This window comes from Simochromis diagramma, unplaced genomic scaffold (assembly GCF_900408965.1).
Source record: "Simochromis diagramma unplaced genomic scaffold, fSimDia1.1 OVJJ01000822.1, whole genome shotgun sequence".
Lineage (NCBI taxonomy): Eukaryota > Metazoa > Chordata > Actinopteri > Cichliformes > Cichlidae > Simochromis > Simochromis diagramma.
In genome coordinates this window covers 5,472,256-5,485,661 of record NW_024387520.1, presented here as the reverse complement: position 1 = coordinate 5,485,661, position 13,406 = coordinate 5,472,256, and the positions used below count along the sequence as shown (strand labels likewise).

The following is a 13,406-nucleotide window of genomic DNA, read 5'->3' as shown; positions in this document are numbered from 1 at the left end:
TGCATGTTGTCTATGACACCAGACACACACACTTCACTGCATGGGATCCTTTGATAGGGTTTAATGAGACCCTCCAAATGACATTTAGTCAACATTTATCACAAATATTGGCAGGCAAGAACTCATGAGGCAGTTGACACATGATCTTAATATACATTTAAATAATACAAAATATACATTCATTCATACCTTGACACATGCATACTGAACCATACATGCAACCGTATACAGGGCTTTCAGAAAAACACAGTGAAGACAGAATTACTGTTTAATAGTACCCTTAATGAGAAATTTCCCACCCAAAGTGTACACGTTTCCCTCTGGCCTCAAGTACAGTGTATCTGTTTGGATTATTTTGGAGTGAATTGCACAGTTTTGGAGAAATTTGATGCCATCTCTTTAACAGAAGTGGGCTAGATGGCTCTCACTTTGCGGTGCTGAAGGTACCTAAAAATCAAGCAAGTTCAACTCAGCCAAGCTTTCTTTGCATTAACTGGTTAAAACGCAAACAAAAAGAAACCCTAAAAACAGCTGGTGATAACGGGTATCACAGCGTCAGTTAGTGACTGCATCATTTGACTCTTTTTCCTTAAAATACATAAACTCAGCACCTCATATTCCAGACAGTGACATTATCTGACGTGGTGCTAGTACATATATCCATCCATCCATCTTCTTCTACTTATCCAGTTCAGGTTTGCAGGGGCACTGGAGCCAATCTCAGCTGTGATATAATGAGAGGGAGAGTACACCCTAGCTAGTCTGTCACATGCCTAACACAGACAGACAGATACAGCAGTAAAATATAATGGTAACGATGTTGCAAATAAGAGGAGAAAGTAATGACGATATATATATATATATATATCATATGAACTCATTATCATCAAAATCACACTGAGTGGTAAACACACTCGCCTATAGATCCTCGGTTCAATTCTGGGAACCCAGCCTGTGAGGGTCACAAGCCTGGATAAAATGTGAGGGTCATGTCAGGAAAGGCATCCGGTGCCAAATCAAACACACAGTTTCATCCACTCTGATGACCTCTCGGGAAATAAGGGAGCAGCCTGAAGTACCTTCCAATATACTTATTTTATCATTTGGTGGGTCTCGGTGCTGCTGTTTATTTCTAATGTGACAGCTGTATGTTAGAGCTCATAAACTTTAAACCTGATATGCTTAAACATCACAGGTGTGTACATAAAAGAGCTGTGGATATCACTTGTCGCCAGCTTAAAGTGAAATTATTAATTATATAGTCTACAAATGTAACCAATTCATTTTCTAATTTGTACTCTATTAGCTGTATTTCCAGCAGTGTAAAGAGACTTAGCAGCAGATTAGGACCACAGACGTTCTGCATCACCAACCGAATGTATGCAAATTCCTGTCACAATGCCACATACACTTTGTGCTGCTGCAGCTTTATAGCTGGGCTTCAGTGCGTTAGTAAAGTACGGCTTCAAAAAGTTGCATATACAAAACATTTTCCTTCAGCAAGGAACAACTTTTCACTGAAAGCAAACTGAAAATAAAATAGTGTAAACACTGTGCTTCCACCTGATCCTAAAAGGAAACTGATCAGATCATGCTCCTGACTGGGTCATGTGTTCAGCATCAGTTACCGTAGCAATTTAGCCAGGTAAAAAAGAGAGGCACCTTTGGGACCCTGAAAACTCTGACTGTGTCATGTAGGAGCCGTCTTCTTTCATACCAAAACAATCCAGTAGATAAACAGCACTGCAGGCCGAGGAGGGGAACATGTATATTTGATCAGGGGCGAACTTTCTGTTTAAAGCAGGTCTTCCTGAAAAAGTCTAATTCTTAGGATAACATTAGTTTTGGCTATTATCTGAGCCTGAGAATGGGGGAGGAAAGCCGGGAAGATTGCATTATTTTACATATTAATGAATATTACATAATGAAACAGTGACTGGCACAGGGGCAAATGAGTCAGGTTAAATTAAGACTGAGGTTTATGGTTGGGAATGTAACAAAAAAAACAACTGCAGGCAGGATTCATCTACATTTCTAATTGTCTTGCTTTCCTGGAGGCAGTTTATCTGAGCGGCAGGAAAGGGTCAGTAATACAAACAAGCTTACATCTCTGTAGCATTAACAGTGGAAACAAGTGGATAATTGGTTTTGTGGGGAAGGAAACGAAGCTACAGGAAATTTCAGTGCTATCATGTGGATCTGAAATATAACAAGCGTACTCTTTTAATGGTTAAAAAATAAAAATAATAAAAACACACTTCAAGTGTAAGAATTGACTAACACTATGGTGCATACACACTTTATACTTAAGCTGTCCAGCTCAATGTGGCAGTCTTCTAAAATCGTACACAAACAGAGGGAAGGATATGTTGGGCATGTTTGGTTTGCTCACCTAAAACTGGAATGTTTACAGCAGGCAGTAAAAATAGGCTCATATGCAAACGAGACTGGAAAATAAACCTGATATTGATTAGCATCGGAGCTGGAAAAACAATCCGCAGTCATCCTGTGATTTCTTTAAATGACTGCAGCCTGTCTTTAGTGTTGCATTGCAGTCTGCATTGATTTGATTTTCACTTTATTTCTATATCTGCTGAGCACTCCAACAAAGGAGATTAAAGTCAGGAAATCTAATCTAACATAGTTTTAGCACCTGCTAAAGTGGGCTCAGAGGAAGCCAGTGCCTGGAAAGCATGGAGCTGTGCAGTGTGAACACATTTCAAATTTATAAAAAAAAAATAAACACAGAGAAAATAAATACTCCATACACAACATACATTACAAAAAAATAAAACAAACTTATGACCCATCAAAGGTTTTCACACAAAGTATTGCAGGAAATTTTTGTTCGCGGCTATGCTTGTCACATTCTACCTGTTAAATAACACTTTCAGCCTGAGTGTGATTGATCTCTCTCTCTCTCTCAGCATTCACAGTGAAAAGCAACAGCTCCGGTATGCTGTTCAGTGCAACCGCCAGAGAGGAAAAAAAGTAGATCTGAATGTGCTATGGTCACTGGTCCGTGAGAAAACAGTGGTACTGCCACACATTAACACAGACTGCCGAAAACTCACATACACTCTCAAACTCTCAGAGCTCTCCTTTGACACAAAAGAAGTTGTTGCATTCCTCTGGCTACCAAAGATGAGTCTCCCGGATCTCAGAGATGATGTTATTGGCTTTTTTAAGCGCCTGAGAAAGAAAGAAAGAAAAAAAAGAAAGAAAGAAAGAAAGAAAGAAAGAAAGAAAGGCTGGTTAAATTGCTGGCATTAAGACCGCAGATAAAAGAAAAAAAAGAAAAAGAAAAACAACTAGCTGTTCCACGATGTTCAGAACCCATTCAGAGAACAAATTGCATCATCCAATTTTACCTCAAGCATTTGAGCAACCTCAGTCCGCTGCTGTGCTGTGTCCTGTGACTCAATGAGCAGCTCCTGGAGCAGTGGCTGTTTGTAAAGCTGACCCACCAGCTCACTCTGCAGATGTTCTTTCACGTAGTTCACCAGGAAATGCATCACTGTCTTGGGCACACTGTAGACACACAGATCGATGATATTTACACTAGGGCTACTATTCTGAATTTGCATGCTTCCACCAACCAAGAAAGCTGTAGTCTGACTAGAAACTAGGGCGAGGGACTCCAGAGTTAGAGCTGAGTCCCTGTTCAGATCATTACTGCTGATTTATTTTGTGCTTAATCTCATATTAAAAAAAAGAAACAACTTCACTAAACTAATATTAAGAAACACTGATTTGTATGTATGTAGCAGCTGTATGAGAACAGACATCACTGCAGGAATCAACATCTGCACACTTATTCTCTAACAGAGCAACACAGTTAAGACAGACACATACAAAATAAACAAAATAAAAACACTCAGAACAAAAACTCTTATTGCTAATGCTGATATATTTAATCCCCTTACAGTAATTGAAGTAAAAGTAAAGAAAACAGTGCATGAGTTAATATCCACAGAGACTAAATCTAATGTCCTCACTAAACGTGTCACCCTCTAGTTTACATGTAAGTATAACCCCTTCATCTTTTTTAGAGGAAAAATAAAAGCTCTCATTATATAAGAAGCCTTTGTTCATGTAGTTAGACTGCTCTTTCAATGCAGCTCTTTTATCTAAGTAACAACTGATAAGATAAAAGGTTAACAGCTGCTAACCCTGAGCCACACTGACAGCACCATCAGGCACATCTAATTGTGAAGTTAATACACGCACGCAGTGGCACGCTTGCTCTCGGTGCCCTGCGGCCAGGCAGAAAAGATGCAAATGAGGGAAAAATCTGATGAATTTCATTAAAAAACAACATTTTCATCTGACCAATACATATCAGCACTGATCTAACATTAAAAGTGTTGGGAGAAGAAGAGCATCACGATACGTCTCACCTGAACAAATACAGCTACAAATGTTACACCTGAGCTGACATTTAGACTTGTACGCCTGTCGTTCAGGAAGCCTGAACACACTTTTCTGAACTTTTGACCGAGTGGCTAAGCTGCCTGTTGGAGCCAAGCCCACCCCTGTCCATAGCTAAAACCAGTCCATGCAGGCAAATGCAAGTAAATGGACTTAAACTGGATCATTACTTTAATATAACCGGAGCAGACAACATTTTATATACGAGCGAACACTTCACCCAGACTTTCAGTCAGGGAACATTTCCCCTAAGGAATAAATCAGAAACTGCTCTCTGAACACAGATCGTACAAGCACTCGCATTAAGCATCATCAGGCAGAAATCCATCAGCATGAGCTCCTTCTGCACCAAAATACAGCTCCGCGGGAACCACAGTGGTCACAGTTGTACTCTCAGACCTTGAGGGAGGATTTAGCAATGTCATGTTTGATGGTATGAAATGGACAGTGACAGGGCTGCGTGTTAACTATTTAAAGTTCAGGCTCAGTGTTTTAATGGGTCAGATAGACAGACAGCCTTCAGATTTTTGTGTTACTGATGTAAAAGTCTCTAAAGATATTTGGTTAACAAACTGATCAGTATCATCAATTCAGAAATGGCCAAGATATATGATCTACTCTTTTATCTAAGAGTTAAGGCCACACGGAGCGCTTTCGGAAAACACAAAGAATTTCCCAAAGTTTTTGGATCCAAACTTGTCGTCTAACACAGCGGTCCCCAACATTTTTTGCGCCACAGACCAATTTAATTTCAGACAATATTTTCACAGACCGGCCTTTAAGGTGTTGCAGATAAATACAACAAAATAAAATGACCAAGACAAAAACTGTGGTATTTTATAAATATAATAATAAACACGAATCCACTGTGTAGTTGTGTAAATTTATTAGCAGCGTCCTTCTGAAATGCGCCAACAACATTGAGAGTAACCTAAGACTCAGGGAAACCGAGTTAACGATAAAAACCATAAATTTTACACCCGAGCCTCAACTCTCGTGGCCCAGTACCAAACGACTCACGGACTTACAGCGCACTTGCTGGAAAATGCAGTGGTCTGATTGGTCAGCGAAGTTATGCTGCCGGCCCAAAAAATATTTTTAACGCTCAAAACATTTGAACAAATTTTACATGTCCAGTGTATAAAAGCCTTTAAGCTCCTGAATAATAACCAGAGAAGTGGTTTTACAGAATGCTGTCACAGCAAAGCTGACCTTTGATCTCAATTAATCATTTTGTCCTATAAGAGACAACATAATTACCACATGAATTATTGCGAGTTCAGTAAGGTCATGTCACTTTTGACCAACTTTATTCTAACTGAATGTTTGTGCCAAATTTGAACTAATCAATAGCAACAACTGAGCTTTGAACGTGATGTAAAGGGGAAGTAGGGTCCCCTGAGGTGCTCTGGATTTGTGCCAGTCAAACCTGTCTTGGATGCTCTTGCGGACAATGAGGAAGTAGCTCTTGATGAGACGCTGGATGACCTCACAGTCCCTCTGCTCCCTCGAGCTCAGCTTTCGGGACACTGGCACAGCCTGACAGAGAGAAGGGCCAAGCAAAATATTAATACTGACCATCTGCAATGACTTCAGTGCTTTGTCATACTGCTAATCCCGCTACTCACTGTGTCAAGGAGGTTAATGGCCTGGCCTTTGCTGGGGCTCCCAAAGCCTGCAGCTGCAGCCTTTTCTTCCGTGACCTTCTCGTTCTTCCAGCGCTTCCCTCCGTCAAGAGCCTCTGCCTGAAAACAAGCAACTCAGAGGGTAAAAGACGGGTTTTTTTAGGCTGGGATTCCACTAAAAACTCTGAAAGTGGTTTTAATATTTAATTATGAATTACGCTTCAGCTTTTAAAGAGCACAGTGTCTGCTGTTTAGCCAAGCAGAAAAAAAAGTCCCTGCAGTGAGAAACAAACTACTACCTGCTGACTGTTGACAGATGCGGAGACCTGCGCCGCATCCGTGAAGTCTGGATGCTTTGTGTTGATGTAGGCAAGCTCTATTGCTACTAAATGATGGACCTGAAAGTAAAAAAAAAAAGCAAAAAAAGCATCCAGTGGGATGACTAATATAATTAATATAAAAATGATGATCTTGCTTAAGCTGTGGATTACCATTTCATTAGTAATCGGCAAGCGTTTCCGCAATAATCCAGTCACTACTTCCACAATGGAATCGTGCAGCTTGGGAAATCGAAGAAGCTCCTTAAAAATGCAAAGACACGCTGTTTTTTAACACGGTTCTGTAATAATTACTGCGGCACTATTTTCTTTATTCAACCATGTGTAAAGTGCAATATGATCTGTGGTCCCACCTGTGTACTGAAGGAGGAACAGTGCTGGATGATCCGCTGCAGCTCTTCATGAACCAGCTCCACGCAGCGCAGACTGGGCTCCTCTAGACGCTTAATTTGCCGCTTCACCAGCAGCTCAAAGGACACCTCGGGCACAAAAAGTGCTGGCCGTGGGCCCTGCAGGGCAAATATCATACACACAAACACAAATACACACCAGCTCCAGACTTGACTAGAATTAGGATTTAGTAGAGCTACACAAACAGAAGCGAGAAGAAGCTTACAGTAGCATTACGGATAGCAGTGAGGATATCGAGATCAGTCAGGCCCGCCAAGGGGTCGATAGACTGCAAGGTCCGGCCAAAGGTCTCGTGGAATATGTAACAGATCCGAGCACCTCCACAGCTGCAGAAAGAAGAGAAAGGTGAAAGCTGTGATATCAGTGCTGTGTCTCAGTCCTGCGTGTCAGCAATGCTAGCTGTGCCAAGATTAAATGCAGTCAACCAAAAAGGGTCAATATTTGCTCCCCATGTATTTCAATGAATTAATCATCAAGTGGTAAGAGCTGCAGAGTGGAATGTGCCAATGGAAGATGCTGATACCACTTTAGTTTACACCTACATTAGCACGAGGACATTACTCTCATGACGCTCGTCAAATGTCTCGATGCAGTCTCAATCATCCAGGTTTGCAAATCCCAAAAAGTGGATTCTGTTCATCTGGAAAACAATGTAATCATTCTTCTGTCGACAAGGGTAGGTGCACGGTTTCACTTAACCAGAAGGACTGTCGTGAAAAATTTTGTCATTGCTCACTGACAAAAATACTTATGAACCCCTACAACAAGACCCAGGTAGTGGTTACAGGAAGAGGGTGATAGATTGTCTGAAGCACTTAGATTAAGACAATACTGCTGACCAGACCTCATACCACAGATTACACCCAGGGGAAACTACACCAAGTCTGTATGGTTTACCTAAGATACAAAAACAGGGTGTACCTTTAAGACCAATTGTCTGCTCAGTCACGTATAACATCTCAAAGTTTCTGGCTTCGATCCTCAACCCGTTGATAGGCAGCTCTAAACGCTACATCCAGAACACTTTGAATTTTGTTGAGAAGCTTAGAGATGTCATAATGGAGGCAGATGAAACAATGGTCTCATATGATGTTACGTTTCTCTTCACTTGTGTTCCAGTCACTGAAGCAGTGGAGGTAGTTCGTAAGAGATTACAGGATGACCCCAACCTCAGCAGCAGGATCACAACCTCAGCAGCAGGACCACTCTCTGTACCGACCAAGTGTGTTTGTTTGTGGAACTGTGTGTCTTCATTCCACCTATTTCAAATAAAAGTGTCAGTACTACAGGCAGAAACATGGGTGTGCCATAGGTTCCCCAGTTTCACCCACTGTGGCCAACTTGTACATGGAAGAAGTGGAAAACGGGGCTCTGTTATCCTACCCTGGAACACCCCCAAGTCGTTGGTACAGGTATGTGGATGACACCTGGTTGAAAATCAAATCTCAGGACGTACCACAATTCACTGATCACAATAACTCGGTGGAGAAACACATCAAGATCACCATGGAGGTTATGAAGAAAGACCGCCTTCTTAGACTGTGAGATTTCCATCATTAAGGGGGAACATTTAAAAGTTGATGGGTAACGTAAAGTATTTAAGGTTTGACCCTCATCACCCACTGGAGCACAAACTGTGTGTCATAAGGACGCTACGACAAAGAGCGAACAGCATCGCCACAGATACAGTGGCCAGGGAAGCAGAAGAACATCATATCAAGAAGGCTGAGGAGGGGGCGTAATGGTATATTTTTCACGTTTCACCATCTTACAGTGCTGTGATTGAAGCCATTCCCCACCTCTCTGTGAATAGTACTCAAGGCCATTGATCAGCTGTCATTGACCAATGGTCTTTGATCAGTGGCTGTTGATCAATGTTCATAACAATTTCATATTAATGATCAAGAAACTGACCTCATAGGCCATTGTTCGTTAGTGGGCTAGCTTCAGTCATTATGCAAATGTCCTGTTTAAAAGGTTGGGGAAACCTGCAATCAGCTGAGACTGAAGAAGTCACTTCAGTGAGCGACGAAACGTTTCTCTCACTGAAAACGCTACGTCCAGATGAACAGAATCAACCTTTTGGGACGCTCATCAAAGTAAGTTAAAATGCAGATTTGTGCAACAACTGCTGTGTTAAAAAGAAGAGTTAAGGCATTTCACTAAATCAGAAAACAAAAGCTCCACCAGATGCAACTAGAGTGCGGTCAGACTCACAGCTCTGAGGTTTGTATGTGCCTGGCTGTTCCCTCTATGGTGTTGCAATAATCGCTGGCAAACTTGGTGACTATCTGTAGCAGGGTGGCACTGTGATCCTCTACGGGCTGTCCGTAGCTGTTGAGTCTTGCCTGGTACTGGGCACTCAGCACAGTCACTCGGGTTTTGAGGTCTGGCAAGCAGTCCCGGATGTGGTGCATGAGCAGCCTGCTGAGAGTTTTGGCCAGATAGCGAGAGCCAGCACGAGACACTAGCGAGGGATAGTGGCGCTGCAAGAAAGCCTGCTCATCCTTCATTGAGTCCTCCAGGCTTTTCTGAGTATTTATGTCATGCTGGCTCCTACAACAAGAAGAAAACAGCGAGTTCAGTAAGATAATCAGAATATTAATACTTTTAATTATAGATCAACAAGCAAGTTTGTTTCTTCCAAACCTGTTAACCACCCCGATAATCCCAAGCCTGACTGGAATGACTCGACCCAGAAGGACCTCCAGCGCATCGGTTCCTGCGTCCATCAGGTCCAGCTTACTGACCACCAGCAGTGTTCGACGGCCTGACAGACACCAACACAACATTCACAGATCATTCAGGGTGAACGGTTCCCCCATTTAATCATTCTCTTTATCACCACAGCCAAAGGGAGCACATGAACATTCATTTTCCTGTCAGCAAGGTTTTTAAACTGTAAAGACAGGCTATATCAGTAGCATGAAATTACTTCTTTCGACGCATTCGATAATTTAAAAATGAAAGCATGTTATGTAACAATTTAAAAATGAAGCACGTCATGCAGTAAGCACAGAGAGAGAGAGAGAAAATTAAGATAAATTCTGAGGAAAAAAAAAAACCCTGTATAAATAATGTCTTACCATCTGCATCAACCTCACGAGCCAATTTTAGTGCATCAGATGTGGCCAAGTCAGAGTTGGCAGGGGACACTGCGAGGATAAGGCAGTTTGGATTGGAGATAAAGGACAAGATCATCTCTTGCACTTGAGCCTCGATGTCCTTTGGCTGGTCCCCAACAGGAACCTAAGACAACAACAGCAGTATGCGGCCAACATTACATTAACCACAGCACACATTCGATCATTGTTAATGATTATCTAACGTCACTGTGTTTGCATAAATCATATCCAGTCAGCATCCCTGTCAAGAGGCTGAATCTACCTTAGTAATTCCAGGTAAATCAACCAGAGTGAGATTAAGAACTTTTGGAGAGAAAATCTTCAGATATATGGGCTCAGGACTGATCCCCTGGATATGAAAAACAGAGAAAGAAAATAATGAATCCAGTGGAAACAGCTGAACCTGCAGCATTACTGAGCGCACATCAAAGTGTTCTTCTCACTTTATTGTCACCTGAACCTCGTTCAGTCTCTGCTTCAATTTCCCGACGAATTTCCTGAAAATCTGTGAAGATCTATTAAAAGAGTGAGAAAATTACACATCACATAATCCCAGCACACAATACAGAACCAAAGCAGTGTACATATTATTTGAATGCCTAAGATAAACAAACCTGATTCTTGCAGTGCAGAAATTTACCCCATTCTTCAGCTTTGACACCTGAACAAATAGGAGTAGGTGTGAATTTTAACACAGATAAAACTAAGACTTTGAAGAGACATTATGCTAATTTGAATATAAGACAAAGCCACTTGTATTCATACTAGACGCAGAAAGATCAGGCTGAAGAAAATGTCAGAAAAGAAATGAAGAAGTTAAACAAAGATAAGTGCATGCAGATCAAGTATAGAGAGACCTGGGTAGCTGTTTTGGGCATTTTGCTTAATCCCATTTCCTGAAAAGCCAGTGAAGGAGAAGAGGAAGAAAGAGAGTGTTAGCAAAGCAAGACCATAAAAGGAATAGCAGTTAAAAACAGTGAGAAAAGGTGCACGTTAACTACTGCATGCAGTATACACTTTAATAACAACCTTCTGTTACTCTATTCTCCTCATTCTTCTGCATACCCTAACTTCCTAAACTTGACTTTGTTTTTTTTAAAGGAATATAACAGTGACAGATTTGTGTTTGTTTACCGTTATCGATCTTCAGCCTCTCCTGCAATGGGGGGACATTAACAAGCTGCAACACCAGGGGTCGTCTTGTGACTATTCCTGATCCTCGAGGCAAGAAATCCCGTCCAACCAGGCTCTCCAACACAGAGCTCTTTCCACTGCTCTGTTATGACACATGATAAGACCAGTTTAACCCTGATACAGTCATCTGCAAAGTTTTCATGCAGTGTGGATACGCCATTGTGAATATAATAAAAAAAATAACATGAACACAGTTTACAGCTTCAGCTACAGCATACATGACAGATGATGGAATGTTATAGATAAAAATTTGATAAAACTGCATCACCATTGAGCTTTTTACTTCAAGCTCTCTTGGGCAAACTTTTTTGTCAATTCTTTAAGCAGCCTTCAGAATTAGTTCTCCAGGCTTCTTGAAGGACATTCAAACCTCTTCTTCGGATGTTGTCTGCCTTTTGTTTTGTCAAGATGATACCACACTGCTTCAATTATGTTGAGGGTTGGCCTCTCCATACCTGATAGTGTTCCATTGTGTATGTGTTGTATATCCAGGTAAACTTTTATTGCATTGGCAGTGTATCTGGGATCATTATCATCCTGAAAAATGAAGCCACCGCAAATCAGACGCTTTTCAGATGGCACTACATAGAGGATCAAAATCTGACTGCATTTTTCTGTGTTCATAATTTAATCAATTTTGATAAGACCACTGGCTGAAAATGCAGTTCTAAACCATGATAGAACTTCCACGGTTTTACAGTAGACACTCACTGTAGTGCCTCCCTCCTGACATCTCTGTAGATGATTTGAACCAAACATTTCAAATACAGATTCATCACACGATAAAACCTGCTGCCATTGATTTTCAGTCCAGTTTGTAATCTGGGATACCTCAGTGTTTTCTCCTGGTTTCCTTTCCTTAGGAATGGTTACTTGACAGCCACTCTTCCACTGACAACCCTGATGAGACTTTAGTGTATGGATCAACTGAAGGACCAGATGCATCTCTCAGGTTCTGTGTCAGGTCTTTGATGGATTTTTTTTCCTATTTCTTAAGGACATGACTTTCAGATACAGTTCATCTGCTGTAGATTTTTTTTTTTTTTTATGTATACAAAGTTTTCAGCTCTTTTGGGATCTTTTTCACAGATAAAGAAATGGGAATAAATTATTTTCACTAACAAGATGCCCAAAGATACAACTCAAAGCATGTTCTGTAAGTTAGTTGTCTGCTATATTGCTCAGGCTTTGAGTTAGGGAATAAACAAATTAACTTAATGAACAAAACATTTCTGTAAAAAAGATCAGGTACAAGGACTTGACTGAAAAGGAGTGAAAAAAGTAGGCAGTCTCCAAAGAAGAACTTTGATAGACCTTCAGAAAACCTGAAGAACTATTGTTCAAGACTACTTTAAAAATTAGAAGACAGCCTGGCTGCTTGGAAACAAAATATAACGAAATCATGGGTAGCTCAGACTTTTGCACAGTACTTTAGATGCGTCCTAGCCTACCTGAGATCCAACCACGACTATCTGAGGTAACTGTATGATCTCCGTCCCCCAGTGTTAGAAAGACCTCCTGCAACCGGTTGATGGTGGGAATGAGAGTTTCCATCCTTCCAACAGACCGGACACTGTTGCTACATTGGGGTTTGTTTTTTTGTTTTTTTTTTAAAAAAACGAATAAATTAAAAACACAAACACACACACACACAAGAGCAAAGATAAAACAAACTTCAAAACAGTTAAAAAAAAAAAAAAACAGTATAGCTTCGTCAGAGGGAGAAGTGGTCCTGATGAGAGGGGTGTAACACCACGCTCAATCCTCCCAGGTTAAGCACCAGTTTGAAGTGGCATTTTAAGATAAACACTGGTTACGAGTTGTCAACTACTGGGATGAAACCAGGTCTGACTAACAGTGCAACAAATGGTGACAGCACAAACCGAGACACTCGATGTTATGTGCTAACTATAGCTTGCTAAATCTATTGGGTAAAGGGAGGAAGTGAAATGGATAAGCTAGCTAACTGCTTACACTCGCTTAGCTGCTAAAGAAACGGTACCCGATGCTGACCTCACCAATGTTCAAGATATATTCCTTCCTATCCAAGTTTCCTGTTCTTCATAGTTTGTATTAAAATAACGCGTTAACCCTTCATTCCACCCGAAATGTCATCCAAAATTAGCAGCATAAAGATACAGACCGTCAGTTGATCACATAGGCGGAACCGTATTACTCAGTCAATCCAATTGGTCAAAAATTTGAGTCACGAGGTTTCCTAGCATCTGATTGGCTGATATGTAAAGTCCCGCCTTGTGAAACCTCAAATCAAACCACACTGC

The 13,406-nt window shown here is 41.1% G+C and overlaps 1 protein-coding gene across 1 annotated transcript; it reads right to left on the bottom strand.

Moving 5' to 3' along the window:
* Positions 1-45: 45 nt before the first annotated feature.
* Positions 46-12,698, bottom strand: si:dkey-32e23.4 (dynamin-1-like protein). The gene is given in 17 exon segments (XM_040019177.1): positions 46-3,192; positions 3,372-3,531; positions 5,861-5,970; positions 6,060-6,176; positions 6,356-6,454; positions 6,548-6,637; positions 6,748-6,903; positions 7,011-7,131; positions 9,023-9,361; positions 9,455-9,575; positions 9,892-10,054; positions 10,193-10,279; positions 10,374-10,445; positions 10,545-10,591; positions 11,065-11,206; positions 12,576-12,623; positions 12,625-12,698. Coding segments are annotated over 17 exon segments (1,983 nt in total). The 5' UTR covers positions 12,679-12,698; the 3' UTR covers positions 46-3,135.
* Positions 12,699-13,406: the final 708 nt, after the last annotated feature.